The following is a 19,069-nucleotide window of genomic DNA, read 5'->3' as shown; positions in this document are numbered from 1 at the left end:
TATGAACCGCAGAGATTAGACAGGAGCTGGATTCCGCCCAAACCAAAATTCGAGATACTTCTTTCATAGCCAGAGGACTGTGAGTCCCTCCTTGATGATTGATGTATGCCACAGTTGTGACATTGTCTATCTGAAAACAAATGAACAACTCTCTCTTGAGAAGAGGCCAAGACTGAAGAGCTCTGAAAATTGCACGGAGTTCCAAAATATTGATCGGAAATCTCACCTCCTGAGATTCCCAAACCCCTTGTGCCATCAGATACCCCCACACAGCTCCCCAACCTGTAAGACTTGCATCTGTTGAGATTATAGTCCAGGTCGGAAGAACAAAGAAGCCCCCTGAACTAAACGATGGTGATCTGTCCACCATGTCAGAGAGTGTTGTAAAATCGGTTTAAAGATATTAATTGAGATATCTTTGAGTAATCCCTGCACCATTGGGTCAGCATACAGAGCTGAAGAGGTCGCATGTGAAAACGAGCAAAGGAGATCGCATCTGATGCGGCAGTCCTAAGACCCAACATTTCCATGCATAAGGCTACCAAAGGGAATGATTGTGACTGAAGGTTTTGACAAGCTGATATCAATGTTAAACTTCTCTTGTCTGACAAGGACAGAGTCATAGACACTGAATTTATCTAGAAACCTAAAAAGGTTACCCTTGTCTGAGGAATCAATGAACTGAATGGTAAATTGATCCTCCAACCATGAAATTGAAGAAACAACACAAGTCGATTCGTATGAGATTCTTCGAAAATGAGAAGACTGAGCAAGTACCAAGATATCGTCCAAATAAGGAAATACCAAAACCCTATTCTCTGATTACAGAAAAAAGGGGCACCGAGAACCTTTGAAAAAAAATCTTGGAACTGAGGCTAGGCCAAACGGTAGAGCCACAAAACTGGTAATGCTTGTCTAAAAAGAGAATCTCAGACACTAAAAGTGATCTGGATGAATCGGAATATGCAGATACACATCCTGTAAATCTATTGTAGACATATAATGCCCTTGCTAAACAAAAGGCAGGATAGTCCTACAGTAACCATCTTGAATGTTGGTATCCTAACATAACGATTCAATAATGACAGAACCGGAACTGGTCTGAAGGAATTGACCTTCTTTGGTACAAATGAAGAGATAAAATAAAACCCCAGCCCCTGTTCCAGAACTGGAACTGGCATAAATACTCCAGCCAACTCTAGATCTGAAACACATTACAGAAATGCTGAGCCTTAGCTGTGTTAACTGGGACACGGGAAAGAAAAGAATCTCTTAGCAGGAGGCCTTAACTTGAAGCCAATTCTGTACCTTTCTGAAACAATGTTTCTGAAACCAGAGATTAAGAACGGAATTGATCCAAATTTCTTTGAAGAAAACGTAATCTGCCCCATACCAGCTGAGCTGGAATAAGGGCCGCACCTTCATAGGTACTTAGGAGCTGGCTATAGGTTTCTATAAGGCTTGGATATATTCCAAACTGGAAATAGTTTCCAAACTGATACCGCTCCTGAGGATGAAGGATCAGGCTTTTGTTCCTTGAAAGGAAAGGAACTAAAATGATTATTTACCCTGGAAAGAAAGGGAAAGCAAAGATGACTTAGAAGACATGTCAGCATTCCAAGTTTAATCCATAAAGCTTCTCTAGCTAAAATAGCTAGAGACATATACCTGACATCAACTCTAATGATATCAAAAGATGGTATCACCAATAAAATTATTAGCATGTTATAGAATAATAATAATGCTATAAAATTATGATCTGTTACTTGTTGCTCTAAAGCTTCTAATCAAAAAGTTGAAGCTGCAGCAACATCCACTAAAAATATAGCAGGTCTAAGAAGATTACCTGAACATAAGTAAGCTTTTCTTAGAAAGGATTCAATTTTCCTATCTAAAGGATCCTTAAATGAAGTACTATCTGCCGTAGGAATAGTAGTACATTAGCAGGAGTAGAGATAGCCCCATAACCTTAGGGATTTTTGTCTCAAAAAACTCTAATCTGTCAGATGGCACAGGATATAATTTGCTTAAACGTCTAGAAGGAGTAAATAAATTACCCAAATTATTCCATTCCCTGGAAATTACTTCAGAAATAGCATCAGGGAGATAAAACACTTCTGGAATAACTACAGGAGATTTAAAAACCTTATTTAAACGTTTAGATTTAGTATCAAGAGGACCAGAATCCTCTATTTCTAATGCAAATAACACTTCTTTAAGTAAAGAACGAATAAATTCCATCTTGAACAAATACAAAGATTTATCAGCATCAACCTCTGAGACAGAAACCTCTGAACCAGAAGAACCATTATCAGTATCAGAATGATGATGTTCATTTAAAAATTCATCTGAAAAAAGAGAAGTTTTAAAAGACTTTTATGTATACTAGAAGGAGAAACAACAGACATAGCCTTCTTAATGGATTTAAAAAATAAAATCTCTTATGTTATCAGGAACACTCTGAAAATTAGATGTTGACGGAACAGCAACAGGTAATGTAACAGTACTAAAGGAAATTTTATCTGCATTAATAAGTTTGACATGACATGCAATACAAATAACAGCTGGAGAAACAGATACCAAAAGTTTATAGCAGATACACTTAGCTTGGTAGCTCCAGCACTGTGCAGTGACTTTCCTGAAGTAACTTCTGACTCAGTTGCAACGTGGAACATCTTGCAATATGTAAAAGAAAAAAACAACATATAAAGCAAAATTGATCAAATTCCTTAAATGACAGTTTCAGGAATGGGAAAAAATGCCAAAGAACAGGCTTCTAGCAACCAGAAGCAATAAAAAATGAGACTTAAATAATGTGGAGACAAAAGTGACGCCCATATTTTTTCGCGCCAAATAAGACGCCCACATTATTTGGCGCCTAAATGCTTTTTGGCGCCAAAAATGACGCCACATCCGGAACGCCGACATCTTTGGCGCAAAATAACGTCAAAGAATGACGCAACTTCCGGCAACATGACGCCGGAAACGGAAATAGAATTTTTGCGCCAAAAAAGTCCGCGCCAAGAATGACGCAATAAAATGAAGCATTTTCAGCCCCCGCGAGCCTAACAGCCCACAGGGAAAAAGTCAAATTTTAAGGTAAAAAATGTAAAATTAAAATGCATTATCCCAAATATGAAACTGACTGTCTGAAAAATAAGGAAAGTTGAACATTCTGAGTCAAGGCAAATAAATGTTTGAATACATATATTTAGAACTTTATAAACAAAGTGCCCAACCATAGCTAGGAGTGTCACAGAAAATAAGACTTACTTACCCCAGGACACTCATCTACATATAGCAGATAGCCAAACCAGTACTGAAACGAGAATCAGCAGAGGTAATGGTATATATATAAGAGTATATCGTCGATCTGAAAAGGGAGGTAAGAGATGAATCTCTACGACCGATAACAGAGAACCTATGAAATAGACCCCTTAGAAGGAGATCACTGCATTCAAATAGGCAATACTCTCCTCACATCCCTCTGACATTCACTGCACGCTGAGAGGAAAACCGGGCTCCAACTTGCTGCGGAGCGCATATCAACGTAGAATCTAGCACAAACTTACTTCACCACCTCCATCGGAGGCAAAGTTTGTAAAACTGAATTGTGGGTGTGGTGAGGGGTGTATTTATAGGCATTTTAAGGTTTGGGAAACTTTGCCCCTCCTGGTAGGAATGTATATCCCATACGTCACTAGCTCATGGACTCTTGCTAATTACATGAAAGAAACGATTATTAGACCTAAATTTACCTTTAGATTTTTTATCCTGTGGTAAAAAAGTTCCTTTCCCTCCAGTAACAGTTGAGATAATAGAATCCAACTGAGAACCAAATAATTTATTACCCTGGAAAGAAAGGGAAAGCAAAGTTGACTTAGAAGACATATCAGCATTCCAAGTTTTAAGCCATAAAGCTCTTCTAGCTAAAATAGCTAGAGACATATACCTGACATCAACTCTAATGATATCAAAGATGGCATCACAAATAAAGTTATTAGCATGTTGAAGAAGATTAACAATGCTATGAGAATTATGATCTGTTACTTGTTGTGCTAAAGCTTCTAACCAAAAAGTTGAAGCTGCAGCAACATCCTCTAAAGATATAGCAGGTCTAAGAAGATTACCTGAACATAAGTAAGCTTTTCTTAGAAAGGATTCAATCTTCCTATCTAAAGGATCCTTAATGGAAGTACTATCTGCCGTAGGAATAGTAGTACGTTTAGCAAGAGTAGAGATAGCCCCATCTACTTTAGGGATTTTGTCCCAAAACTCTAATCTGTCAGATGGCACAGGATATAATTGCTTAAAACGTTTAGAAGGAGCAAATGAATTACCCAAATTATTCCATTCCCTGGAGATTACTTCAGAAATAGCATCAGGGACAGGAAAAACTTCTGGAATAACTACAGGAGATTTAAAAACCTTATTTAAACGTTTAGATTTAGTATCAAGAGGACCAGAATCCTCTATTTCTAATGCAATTAAGACGTCTTTAAGTAAAGAACGAATAAATTCCATTTTGAATAAATATGAAGATTTATCAGCATCAACCTCTGAGACAGAATCCTCTGAACCAGAGGAACCATTATCAGAATCAGAATGAAGATGTTCATTTAAAAATTCATCTGAAAAATGAGAAGTTTTAAAAGACCTTTTACGTTTACTAGAAGGGGGAATAACAGACATAGCATTCTTAATGGATTTAGAAACAAAATCTCTTATGTTAACAGGAACACTCTGAGTATTAGATGTTGACGGAACAGCAACAGGTAATGTAACATTACTAAAGGAAATATTATCTGCATTAACAAGTTTGTCATGACATTCATTACAAACAACAGCTGGAGGAACAGATACCACAAGTTTACAGCAGATACACTTAACTTTGGTAGATCCAGCACCAGGCAGCGTTTTTCCAGAAGTATCTTCTGACTCAGTGTCAATCTGGGACATCTTGCAATATGTAATAGAAAAAAACAACATATAAAGCAAAATTGATCAAATTCCTTAAATGACAGTTTCAGGAATGGGAAAAAATGCCAGTGAACAAGCTTCTAGCAACTAGAAGCAATAAATAATGAGACTTAAATAATGTGGAGACAATAGTGATGCCCATATTTTTTAGCGCCAAAAAAGACGCCCACATTATTTGGCGCCAAAAATGATGCCACATCCGGAACGCCGACACTTTTGGCACAAAAAAACCTCAAAAATGACGCAACTTCCGGCAACACGTATGACGCCGGAAAAAGAAAAAAACAATTTTGCGCCAAAAAAGTCTGCGCCAAGAATGACGCAATAAAATGAAGCATTTTCAGCCCCCGCAAGCCTAACAGCCCACAGGGAAAAAAGTCAAATTTTAAGGTAAGAAAAAACATAATTTATGCTTACCTGATAAATTCCTTTCTTCTGTTGTGTGATCAGTCCACGGGTCATCATTACTTCTGGGATATAACTCCTCCCCAACAGGAAATGCAAGAGGATTCACCCAGCAGAGCTGCATATAGCTCCTCCCCTCTACGTCACTCCCAGTCATTCGACCAAGAATCAACGAGAAAGGAGAAACCAAGGGTGAAGTGGTGACTGGAGTATAATTTAAAAGATATTTACCTGCCTTAAAACAGGGCGGGCCGTGGACTGATCACACAACAGAAGAAAGGAATTTATCAGGTAAGCATAAATTATGTTTTCTTCTGTTATGTGTGATCAGTCCACGGGTCATCATTACTTCTGGGATACCAATACCAAAGCAAAAGTACACGGATGACGGGAGGGATAGGCAGGCTCATTATACAGAAGGAACCACTGCCTGAAGAACCTTTCTCCCAAAAATAGCCTCCGAAGAAGCAAAAGTGTCAAATTTGTAAAATTTGGAAAAAGTATGAAGCGAAGACCAAGTTGCAGCCTTGCAAATCTGTTCAACAGAGGCCTCATTCTTAAAGGCCCAAGTGGAAGCCACAGCTCTAGTAGAATGAGCTGTAATTCTTTCAGGAGGCTGCTGTCCAGCAGTCTCATAGGCTAAACGAATTATGCTACGAAGCCAGAAGGAGAGAGAGGTAGCCGAAGCCTTATGACCTCTCCTCTGACCAGAGTACACGACAAACAGGGAAGACGTTTGTCGAAAATCCTTAGTTGCCTGCAAGTAGAACTTGAGGGCACGAACTACATCCAGATTGTGTAGAAGACGTTCCTTCTTTGAAGAAGGATTTGGACACAAGGATGGAACAACAATCTCTTGATTGATATTCCTGTTAGTGACTACCTTAGGTAAGAACCCAGGTTTAGTACGCAGAACTACCTTGTCTGAGTGAAAAATCAGATAAGGAGAATCACAATGTAAGGCTGATAACTCAGAGACTCTTCGAGCCGAGGAAATAGCCATTAAAAACAGAACTTTCCAAGATAACAATTTTATATCAATGGAATGAAGGGGTTCAAACGGAACACCCTGTAAAACGTTAAGAACTAAGTTTAAACTCCATGGCGAAGCAACAGCTTTAAACACAGGCTTGATCCTAGCTAAAGCCTGACAAAAAGCCTGGACGTCTGGATTTTCTGACAGACGCCTGTGTAACAAGATGGACAGAGCTGAGATCTGTCCCTTTAATGAGCTAGCCGATAAACCCTTTTCTAAACCTTCTTGTAGAAAGGACAATATCCTAGGAATCCTAACCTTATTCCAGGAGTAACCTTTGGATTCGCACCAGTATAGGTATTTACGCCATATCTTATGGTAAATCCTTCTGGTAACAGGCTTCCTAGCCTGTATCAGGGTATCAATAACCGACTCAGAAAAACCACGTTTTGATAAAATCAAGCGTTCAATTTCCAAGCAGTCAGCTTCAGAGAAGTTAGATTTTGATGTTTGAATGGACCCTGTATCAGAAGGTCCTGTCTTAGAGGTAGAGACCAAGGCGGACAGGATGACATGTCCACTAGATCTGCATACCAAGTCCTGCGTGGCCATGCAGGCGCTATTAGAATCACTGATGCTCTCTCCTGTTTGATTTTGGCAATCAATCGAGGAAGCAGCGGGAAGGGTGGAAACACATAAGCCATCCCGAAGTTCCAAGGTGCTGTCAAAGCATCTATCAGTACCGCTCCCGGATCCCTGGATCTGGACCCGTAGTGAGGAAGTTTGGCGTTCTGGCGAGACGCCATGAGATCTATCTCTGGTTTGCCCCAACGTCGAAGTATTTGGGCAAAGACCTCCGGATGAAGTTCCCACTCCCCCGGATGAAAAGTCTGGCGACTCAAGAAATCCGCCTCCCAGTTCTCCACTCCCGGGATGTGGATTGCTGACAGGTGGCAAGAGTGAGACTCTGCCCAGCGAATTATCTTTGATACTTCCATCATTGCTAGGGAGCTTCTTGTCCCTCCTTGATGGTTGATGTAAGCTACAGTCGTGATGTTGTCCGACTGAAACCTGATGAACCCCCGAGTTTTTAACTGGGGCCAAGCCAGAAGGGCATGGAGAACTGCTCTCAATTCCAGAATGTTTATTGGCAGGAGACTTTCCTCCTGATTCCATTGTCCCTGAGCCTTCAGAGAATTCCAGACAGCGCCCCAACCTAGTAGGCTGGCGTCTGTTGTTACAATTGTCCAGTCCGGCCTGCTGAATGGCATCCCCCTGGACAGATGTGGCCGAGAAAGCCACCATAGAAGAGAGTTTCTGGTCTCTTGATCCAGATTCAGAGTAGGGGACAAGTCTGAGTAATCCCCATTCCACTGACTCAGCATGCACAATTGCAGCGGTCTGAGATGTAGACGTGCAAAGGGAACTATGTCCATTGCTGCTACCATTAAGCCGATCACCTCCATGCATTGAGCTACTGACGGGAGTTGAATGGAATGAAGGACACGGCATGCATTTAGAAGCTTTGTTAATCTGTCTTCTGTCAGATAAATCTTCATTTCTACAGAATCTATAAGAGTCCCCAAGAATGGAACTCTTGTGAGAGGAAAAAGAGAACTCTTCTTTTCGTTCACTTTCCATCCATGCGACCTTAGAAATGCCAGGACTAACTCTGTATGAGACTTGGCAGTTTGAAAGCTTGAAGCTTGTATCAGAATGTCGTCTAGGTACGGAGCTACCGAAATTCCTCGCGGTCTTAGTACCGCCAGAAGGGCACCCAGAACCTTTGTGAAGATTCTTGGAGCCGTAGCCAATCCGAATGGAAGAGCTACAAACTGGTAATGCCTGTCTAAGAAGGCAAACCTTAGATACCGGTAATGATCTTTGTGAATCGGTATGTGAAGGTAAGCATCCTTTAAATCCACTGTGGTCATGTACTGACCCTTTTGGATCATGGGTAAGATTGTCCGAATAGTTTCCATTTTGAACGATGGAACTCTTAGGAATTTGTTTAGGATCTTTAAATCCAAGATTGGCCTGAAAGTTCCCTCTTTTTTGGGAACCACAAACAGGTTTGAGTAAAACCCTTGTCCTTGTTCCGACCGCGGAACCGGATGGATCACTCCCATTAATAACAGATCTTGTACACAGCGTAGAAACGCTTCTTTCTTTATCTGGTTTGTTGACAACCTTGACAGATGAAATCTCCCTCTTGGGGGAGAGAATTTGAAGTCTAGAAGGTATCCCTGAGATATGATCTCTAGCGCCCAGGGATCCTGAACATCTCTTGCCCAAGCCTGGGCAAAGAGAGAGAGTCTGCCCCCCACTAGATCCGGTCCCGGATCGGGGGCCCTCGGTTCATGCTGTCTTTGGGGCAGCAGCAGGTTTCCTGGCCTGCTTGCCCTTGTTCCAGGACTGGTTAGGTTTCCAGCCTTGTCTGTAACGAGCAACAGCTCCTTCCTGTTTTGGTGCAGTGGAAGTTGATGCTGCTCCTGCTTTGAAATTCCGAAAGGGACGAAAATTAGACTGTCTAGCCTTAGCTTTGGCTTTGTCTTGAGGCAGGGCGTGGCCCTTACCTCCTGTAATGTCAGCGATAATTTCTTTCAAACCGGGCCCAAATAAAGTTTGCCCCTTGAAAGGTATATTAAGTAATTTGGACTTAGAAGTTACATCAGCTGACCAGGATTTTAGCCACAGCGCCCTACGTGCCTGAATGGCGAATCCTGAGTTCTTAGCCGTAAGTTTGGTTAAATGTACTACGGCCTCCGAAATGAATGAATTAGCTAGTTTAAGGACTCTGAGCCTGTCCGTAATGTCGTCCAGCGTAGTTGAACTAAGGTTCTCTTCCAGAGACTCAATCCAAAATGCTGCCGCAGCCGTAATCGGCGCGATGCATGCAAGGGGTTGCAATATAAAACCTTGTTGAACAAACATTTTCTTAAGGTAACCCTCTAATTTTTTATCCATTGGATCTGAAAAAGCACAGCTATCCTCCACCGGGATAGTGGTACGCTTAGCTAAAGTAGAAACTGCTCCCTCCACCTTAGGGACCGTTTGCCATAAGTCCCGTGTGGTGGCGTCTATTGGAAACATCTTTCTAAATATTGGAGGGGGTGAGAACGGCACACCGGGTCTATCCCACTCCTTAGTAACAATTTCAGTTAGTCTCTTAGGTATAGGAAAAACGTCAGTACTCGCCGGTACCGCAAAGTATTTATCCAACCTACACAATTTCTCTGGTATTGCAACAGTGTTACAATCATTAAGAGCCGCTAAAACCTCCCCTAGTAATACACGGAGGTTTTCCAATTTAAATTTAAAATTTGAAATATCTGAATCCAATCTGTTTGGATCAGAACCGTCACCCACAGAATGAAGCTCTCCGTCCTCATGCTCTGCAAGCTGTGACGCAGTATCAGACATGGCCCTAGTATCAGCGCACTCTGTTCTCACCCCAGAGTGATCACGCTTGCCTCTTAGTTCTGGTAATTTAGCCAAAACTTCAGTCATAACAGTAGCCATATCTTGTAATGTTATCTGTAATGGCCGCCCAGATGTACTAGGCGCCATAATATCACGCACCTCCCGGGCGGGAGATGCAGGTACTGACACGTGAGGCGAGTTAGTCGGCATAACTCTCCCCTCGCTGTTTGGTGAAATTTGTTCAAATTGTACAGATTGGCTTTTATTCAAAGTAGCATCAATACAGTTAGTACATAAATTTCTATTGGGCTCCACCTTGGCATTGGAACAAATGACACAGGTATCTTCCTCTGAATCAGACATGTTTAACACACTAGCAATAAACTTGCAACTTGGTTACAATCTTATTTAACAAAAACGTACTGTGCCTCAAAGAAGCACTAAACGATTAAATGACAGTTGAAATAATGAACTGAAAAACAGTTATAGCATCAATCCTTAAAAACAACACAACTTTAAGCAAAGGTTTGTTCCCATTAGTAAAGTAACAATAATTAAATTTGAAAATAAAAATTACAGAGCAACGTCTTTAATCACAGTCAATATATAAGTCTCACAGCTCTGCTGAGAGAATCTACCTCCCTCCAAAGAAGTTTGAAGACCCCTGAGTTCTGTTAGAGATGAACCGGATCATGCAGGAAATACAAGAGTAACTGACTGGAAATTTTTGATGCGTAGCAAAGAGCGCCAAAAACGGCCCCTCCCCCTCACACACAGCAGTGAGAGAGAAACGAAACTGTCACAATTAAAATAAGCAACTGCCAAGTGGAAAAATAATGCCCAAATATTTATTCACTCAGTACCTCAGAAAATGCAAACGATTCTACATTCCAGCAAAAACGTTTAACATGATAAATACCTATTAAAAGGTTTAGTGTACTTTTAACAGAGTACTTCCGGTGAAATACCATCCCCAGAATACTGAAGTGTAGAGTATACATACATGTCATTATAACGGTATGGCAGGATTTTCTCATCAATTCCATTCAGAAAATAAAAACTGCTACATACCTCAATGCAGATTCATCTGCCCGCTGTCCCCTGATCTGAAGCTTTTACCTCCCTCAGATGGCCGAGAAACAGCAATATGATCTTAACTACTCCGGTTAAAATCATAGTAAAAACTCTGGTAGATTCTTCTTCAAACTCTGCCAGAGAGGCAATAACACGCTCCGGTGCTATTGTAAAATAACAAACTTTTGATTGAAGTTATAAAAACTAAGTATAATCACCATAGTCCTCTCACACATCCTATCTAGTCGTTGGGTGCAAGAGAATGACTGGGAGTGACGTAGAGGGGAGGAGCTATATGCAGCTCTGCTGGGTGAATCCTCTTGCATTTCCTGTTGGGGAGGAGTTATATCCCAGAAGTAATGATGACCCGTGGACTGATCACACATAACAGAAGAAAAATTGATTATTCATATGCATTATCCCAAATATGAAACTAACTGTCTGAAATAAGGAATGTTTGAACATCCTGAGTCAAGGCAAATAAATGTTTGAATACATATATTTTGAACTTTATATAAAAGTGCCCAACCATAGCTTAGAGTGTCAAAGAAAATAAGACTTACCCCAGGACACTCATCTACATGTAGTAGAAAGCCAAACCAGTACTGAAACGAGAATCAGTAGAGGTAATGGTATATATAAAAGAGTATATCGTCGATCTGAAAAGGGAGGTAAGAGATGAATCTCTACGACCGATAACAGAGAACCTATGAAATAGACCCTGTAGAAGGAGATCATTGAATTCAAATAGGCAATACTCTCCTCACATCCCTCTGACATTCACTGCACGCTGAGAGGAAAACCCGGCTCCAACCTGCTGCGGAGCGCATATCAACGTAGAATCTAGCACAAACTTACTTCACCACTTCCATAGGAGGCAAAGTTTGTAAAACTGATTTGTGGGTGTGGTGAGGGGTGTATTTATAGGCATTTTGAGGTTTGGGAAACTTTACCCCTCCTGGTAGGAATGTATATCCCATACGTCACTAGCTCATGGACTCTTGCTAATTACATGAAAGAAACAAGGTAGGATTTGTGCGAGTACAATAAAAGGCTCTTTGTGGTATATTTTTGTACATGGGCTGGCAAGTTTTCACACTAGCATATTCAAACGTGCACCAAGCATAACGCAAAGCAAAGACAAGTATTAATTTAAATGATATCACTGTAGCTGTGGTTCTTCCAATTACCTTTGTAGTTATAGCTGCCGTCTGAGGTGTGCTTTTGGAAACTGATCCAGGAGAACCTGGAGAGCCTGGAGATCCAGGGGAACCAGGAGATCCTGGTAAGCTGCTTGCCGTTGATTGGCTGGTGAGGTTGGTCTTTGTTGTTGCTCCAGAAAAGGAAAGTTTAAAACTTGGGCTCTGGCGACCAGTCAGGTTTGTCTTCAGAAGCACCTCCTTCTCTTCATTATCTTTCACTACATCAGAAAGGGTTCAGGGTTATTCTCACATTTATTCACTTAAAAAAATACTTCTATTTTATAGGTTTCCTAGCACATTCTAGAACCTGCTACACTAATGCAGTGCTCTTTTAAAGAACCTTTTTATTCTATTATCTTAACTCCCTTGCGCCATATGGACGTAGGTACTAGAACACAATATTTTGCACAACGTACTATGATGAAGTAATACCTTAGTCTTTTACCATATGAAGGCAGATCCAAAGACAGTGTTACTGTCCTGTCTGTATTGGACACTGTCTTGGCGGTGTGTGTGTGTGGGGTGGTGTACAGATCAGAGGCAGATTGGCAGCGATCATAAAAAGGGTGGTTTCCCTAGGCTACAGAAATATTAATGAAGGGAAGGATTAGTGGGTCCCTACATTACAGAGAAAAAAAAAAAAACATAATTTATGATTACCTGATAAATTCCTTTCTCCTGTAGTGTAGTCAGTCCACGGGTCATCATTACTTATGGGATATTAACTCCTCCCCAACAGGAAGTGCAAGAGGATCACCCAAGCAGAGCTGCTATATAGCTCCTCCCCTCTACGTCACACCCAGTCATTTGACCAGGAACCAAACGAGAAAGGAGAAACTATAGGGTGCAGTGGTGACTGGAGTATAATTAAAAAATTTAGACCTGCCTTAAAAAACAGGGCGGGCCGTGGACTGACTACACTACAGGAGAAAGGAATTTATCAGGTAATCATAAATTATGTTTTCTCCTGTTAAGTGTAGTCAGTCCACGGGTCATCATTACTTATGGGATACCAATACCAAAGCTAAGTACACGGATGACGGGAGGGACAGGCAGGATCTCTATACGGAAGGAACCACTGCCTGAAGAACCTTTCTCCCAAAAACAGCCTCCGAAGAAGCAAAAGTGTCAAATTTGTAAAATTTGGAAAAAGTATGAAGAGAAGACCAAGTTGCAGCCTTGCAAATCTGTTCAACAGAGGCCTCGTTCTTAAAGGCCCAAGTGGAAGCCACAGCTCTAGTAGAATGAGCTGTAATCCTTTCAGGAGGTTGCTGTCCAGCAGTCTCATAGGCTAAACGTATTATGCTACGAAGCCAAAAGGATAGAGAGGTAACAGATGCTTTTTGACCTCTCCTCTGTCCAGAATAAACGACAAACAGGGAAGAAGTTTGTCGAAAATCTTTCGTTGCCTGTAAATAAAATTTCAGGCCACGGACTACATCTAGATTGTGCAGAAGTCGTTCCTTCTTTGAAGAAGGGTTAGGACACAATGATGGAACAACAATCTCTTGATTGATATTCTTGTTAGTGACTACCTTAGGTAAGAACCCAGGTTTAGTACGCAGAACTACCTTATCTGAATGAAAAATCAGATACGGAGAATCACAATGTAAGGCTGATAATTCAGAGACTCTACGAGCCGAGGAAATAGCCATTAAAAACAGAACTTTCCAAGATAACAGCTTGATATCAATGGAGTGAAGGGGTTCAAACGGAACACCCTGTAAAACGTTAAGAACTAAGTTTAAGCTCCACGGCGGAGCAACAGATTTAAACACAGGCTTAATCCTGGCCAAAGCCTGACAAAAAGCCTGAACGTCTGGAACTTCTGACAGACGCTTGTGTAAAAGGATGGACAGAGCTGAGATCTGTCCCTTTAACAAACTAGCAGATAAACCCTTTTCTAAACCTTCTTGTAGAAAAGACAATATCCTAGGAATCCTAACCTTACTCCATGAGTAACCCTTGGATTCGCACCAGTGTAAGTATTTACGCCATATCTTATGGTAAATTTTCCTGGTAACAGGTTTCCTAGCCTGTATTAAGGTATCAATTACTGGCTCTGAAAATCCACGCTTTGATAAAATTAAGCGTTCAATTTCCATGCAGTCAGCTTCAGAGAAATTAGGTTCTGATGTTTGAAAGGACCCTGAATTAGAAGGTCCTGTCTCAGAGGCAGAGACCAAGGTGGACAAGATGACATGTCCACTAGATCTGCATACCAGGTCCTGCGTGGCCACGCAGGCGATATTAGAATCACTGATGCTTTCTCCTGTTTGATCCTTGCAATCAAACGAGGAAGCATCGGGAAGGGTGGAAACACATAAGCCATCCTGAAGGTCCAAGGTGCTGTCAAGGCATCTATCAGGACCGCTCCCGGGTCCCTGGACCTGGACCCGTAACGAGGAAGCTTGGCGTTCCGGCGAGACGCCATGAGATCCATATCTGGTTTGCCCCAACGTCGAAGTATTTGGGCAAAGACCTCCGGATGAAGTTCCCACTCCCCCGGATGAAAAGTCTGGCGACTTAGGAAATCCGCCTCCCAGTTGTCCACTCCTGGGATGTGGATCGCTGACAGGTGGCAAGAGTGAGACTCTGCCCAGCGAATTATCTTTGATACTTCCATCATCGCTAGGGAACTTCTTGTCCCTCCCTGATGGTTGATGTAAGCCACAGTCGTGATGTTGTCCGACTGAAACCTGATAAACCTCAGAGTTGCTAACTGAGGCCAAGCCAGTAGGGCATTGAGAACTGCTCTCAATTCCAGAATGTTTATCGGAAGGAGACTCTCCTCTTGAGTCCATGATCCCTGAGCCTTCAGGGAATTCCAGACAGCGCCAAAACCTAGAAGGCTGGCGTCTGTAGTTACAATTGTCCAGTCTGGCCTGCTGAAGATGTGGCCGAGAAAGCCACCATAGAAGAGAATCTCTGGTCTCCTGATCCAGATTCAGCGTAGGGGACAAATCTGAGTAATCCCCATTCCACTGACTTAGCATGCACAATTGCAGCGGTCTGAGGTGCAGGCGTGCAAAAGGAACTATGTCCATTGCCGCTACCATTAAGCCGATTACCTCCATGCATTGAGCCACTGACGGGTGTTGAATGGAATGAAGGGCACGGCAAGCATTTAGAAGCTTTGTTAACCTGTCCTCTGTCAGGTAAATTTTCATTTCTACAGAATCTATAAGAGTCCCCAAGAAGGGAACTCTTGTGAGTGGTAAGAGAGAACTCTTCTCCTCGTTTACTTTCCACCCATGTGATCTCAGAAATGCCAGTACTAACTCTGTATGAGATTTGGCAGTTTGAAAGCTTGACGCTTGTATCAGAATGTCGTCTAGGTACGGAGCTACCGAAATTCCTCGCGGTCTTAGTACCGCCAGAAGAGAGCCCAGAACCTTTGTAAAGATTCTTGGAGCCGTAGCCAACCCGAAGGGAAGAGCTACAAACTGGTAATGTTTGTCTAGGAAGGCAAACCTTAGATACCGGTAATGTTCTCTTTGAATCGGTATGTGAAGGTAAGCATCCTTTAAATCCACTGTGGTCATGTACTGACCTCTTTGGATCATGGGTAAGATTGTCCGAATAGTTTCCATCTTGAATGATGGAACTCTTAGGAATTTGTTTAGGATCTTTAAATCCAATATTGGTCTGAAGGTTCCCTCTTTTTTGGGAACCACAAACAGGTTTGAGTAAAACCCTTGTCCGTGTTCCGACCGCGGAACTGGATGGATCACTCCCATTAGTAAAAGGTCTTGTACACAGCGTAGAAACGCCTCTTTCTTTATCTGGTTTGTTGACAACCTTGAAAGGTGAAATCTCCCTTGTGGAGGAGAAACTTTGAAGTCCAGAAGATATCCCTGAGATATGATCTCCAACGCCCAGGGATCCTGGACATCTCTTGCCCAAGCCTGGGCGAAGAGAGAGATTCTGCCCCCCACTAGATCCGTTACCGGATCGGGGGCCCTCACTTCATGCTGCCTTAGGGGCAGCAGCAGGCTTTCTGGCCTGCTTGCCCTTGTTCCATGCCTGGTTAGGTTTCCAGCCTTGTCTGTAGCGAGCAACAGCTCCTTCCTGTTTTGGAGCAGAGGAAGTTGAAGCTGCTCCTGCCTTGAAATTACGAAAGGCACGAAAATTAGACTGTCTAGCCCTGGGTTTGGCTCTGTCTTGAGGCAGGGCATGGCCTTTACCTCCCGTAATATCAGCGATAATTTCTTTCAAACCGGGCCCGAATAAAGTCTGCCCCTTGAAAGGTATGTTAAGTAGTTTCGATTTAGAAGTTACATCAGCTGACCAGGATTTTAGCCACAGCGCTCTGCGTGCCTGAATGGCGAATCCGGAATTCTTAGCCGTAAGTTTAGTTAAATGTACTACGGCATCAGAAATAAATGAATTAGCTAGCTTAAGGGTTTTAAGCTTAAGTGAAATCTCATCTAATGTCGCTGAGTCAAGGGTGTCTTCCAGAGACTCAAACCAAAATGCTGCCGCAGCCGTGACAGGCGCAATGCATGCAAGGGGTTGTAATATAAAACCTTGTTGAACAAACATCTTCTTAAGGTAACCCTCTAACTTTTTATCCATTGGATCTGAAAAAGCACAGCTATCCTCCACCGGGATAGTGGTACGCTTAGCTAAAGTAGAAACTGCTCCCTCCACCTTAGGGACCGTTTGCCATAAGTCCCGTGTGGTGGCGTCTATTGGAAACATTTTTCTGAATATAGGAGGGGGTGAGAAAGGCACACCGGGTCTGTCCCACTCCTTAGTAATAATTTCAGTAAGTCTCTTAGGTATAGGAAAAACGTCAGTACTCGTCGGTACCGCAAAATATTTATCCAACCTACACATTTTCTCTGGGATTGCAACTGTGTTACAATCATTCAGAGCCGCTAACACCTCCCCTAGCAACACACGGAGGTTTTCCAGCTTAAACTTAAAATTTGAAATGTCTGAATCCAATTTATTTGGATCAGATCCGTCACCCGCAGAATGAAGCTCTCCGTCCTCATGCTCTGCATATTGTGACGCAGTATCAGACATGGCCCTAGCATTATCAGTATACTCTGTTCTCATGCCAGAGTGATCTCGTTTACCTCTAAGTTCTGGCAATTTAGACAAAACTTCAGTCATAACATTAGCCATGTCTTGTAAAGTGATTTGTAATGGCCGCCCTGATGTACTTGGCGTTACAATATCACGCACCTCCTGAGCGGGAGATGCAGGTACTGACACGTGAGGCAAGTTAGTCGGCATAACTTCCCTCTCGTTGTCTGGTGAATGTTGCTTATCATGTACAGATTGACTTTTATTTAAAGTAGCATCAATGCAATTAGTACATAAATTTCTATTGGGCTCCACCTCGGCTTTTGAACATATTGCACAAAGAGTTTCCTCTGTGTCAGACATGTTTAAACAAACTAGCAATTAGACTAGCAAGCTTGGAAACACTTTTCAACTAAATTTACAAGCAATATGTAAAAACGTTACTGTGCCTTTAAGAAGCACACAAAAACTGTCACAGTTGAATAACAATGAACCGGATTAGTTATATAAACCAAATTTAGCAAAGGATTGCACACATTAGCAATGGATGATTAACCCTTAATATCAGAAAAAAAAAAACGTATAACAATTTGACAATATAAGCGTTTTTATCACAGTCAAGCACAGTCTCACAGGTCTGCTGTGAGTGATTACCTCCCTCAAAACTAGTTTTGAAGACCCCTGAGCTCTGTGGAGACGTCCTGGATCATGCAGGGAGAAAAAGACAGACTGTGACTGAATTTCTGATGCATAGTAAAAGCGCCAAAATAGGCCCCTCCCACTCACACTACAACAGTGAGGGAAGCTCAGTAAACTGTTTTAATTTAAAACAACGACAGCCATGTGGAAAATAAAGCCCAAAACAATTTTCACCAAGTACCTCAGATAATTAAACGATTTAACATGCCAGTAAACGTTTAAAATCTAATATATGAAATGTCATTAAAAAGCCTGCTGCTAGTCGCTCCCACTGCAAGTTAGGCTAAAAGTTATATGCATACAGTATTTTCCCAGTGAAGTGCCATTCCCCAGAAATACTTAAGTGTTAACATATATACATGTCAGCCTGATACCAGTTGCTACTACTGCATTTAAGGCTGTACTTACATTATATCGGTATTAGCAGTATTTTCAAAGTCAATTCCATTCCTTAGAAAATAATATACTGCAACATACCTCTTTGCAGGTGAACCTGCCCGCTGTCCCCTGATCTGAAGTTACCTTACTCCTCAGAATGGCCGAGAACAGCAAACGGATCTTAGTTACGTCCGCTAAGATCATATACAAAAAACTCAGGTAGATTCTTCTTCAAATTCTGCCTGAGAAGGAAACAACACACTCCGGTGTCGTTTAAAATAAACTTTTGATTGAAGATATAAAAAACTAAGTATAATCACCACAGTCCTCTCACACATCCCATCTATTAGTTGGGTGCAAGAGAATGACTGGGTGTGACGTAGAGGGGAGGAGCTATATAGCAGCTCTGCTTGGGTGATCCTCTTGCACTTCCTGTTGGGGAGGAGTTAATATCCCATAAGTAATGATGACCCGTGGACTGACTACACTTAACAGGAGAAAAGGAATGCTTTGAGGAAAATTCCTTTAAAAAAAGGCCCTACAATAGAGCTGGCAGACTGGGGAGGTGGGAGGATGAGGAGTGATTCCTACACTACAGAAAAAAAGTAATGATACCCCCCCCAAAAAAAAACCACACTCTACACTGCATACAGACTGGCCGCAAGTAACTAAGATGGTGCTGACCTGGGGGAGAGGTGTTTGGAAGGCATGGGAGACGTGCCAGGTGGGAGGATAATCCATACATTACATAAAATAGTACCACCAATAGCTAAATGGTTAACCTGTTTGCTGTTGGGAATTTCAGAAGCTGCAATTAGAGGCCTTACCAAAAAACAAATGGCAAGGCAATGCATGTCTATTTGTGAACAAAGGGGATCCCAGATAAACTGTTGCA

General features: G+C 41.9%; 1 protein-coding gene across 2 annotated transcripts in view; it reads right to left on the bottom strand.

The window, feature by feature from the left end:
• PPP4R3A (protein phosphatase 4 regulatory subunit 3A) overlaps window positions 1-19,069 on the bottom strand; it is a 168,260-nt gene that overhangs the window by 9,614 nt on the left and 139,577 nt on the right. For both annotated transcript variants that reach the window (XM_053697553.1, XM_053697554.1), the window contains exon 14: window positions 12,049-12,278. In XM_053697553.1, the coding sequence (XP_053553528.1) occupies window positions 12,049-12,278 (230 nt within the window). The remainder of the gene's footprint in view (window positions 1-12,048; window positions 12,279-19,069) is intronic.

Source organism: Bombina bombina, chromosome 1 (assembly GCF_027579735.1).
Source record: "Bombina bombina isolate aBomBom1 chromosome 1, aBomBom1.pri, whole genome shotgun sequence".
In the NCBI taxonomy this organism is placed as follows: domain Eukaryota; kingdom Metazoa; phylum Chordata; class Amphibia; order Anura; family Bombinatoridae; genus Bombina; species Bombina bombina.
This window is presented reverse-complemented; position numbering and strand designations above follow the sequence as displayed.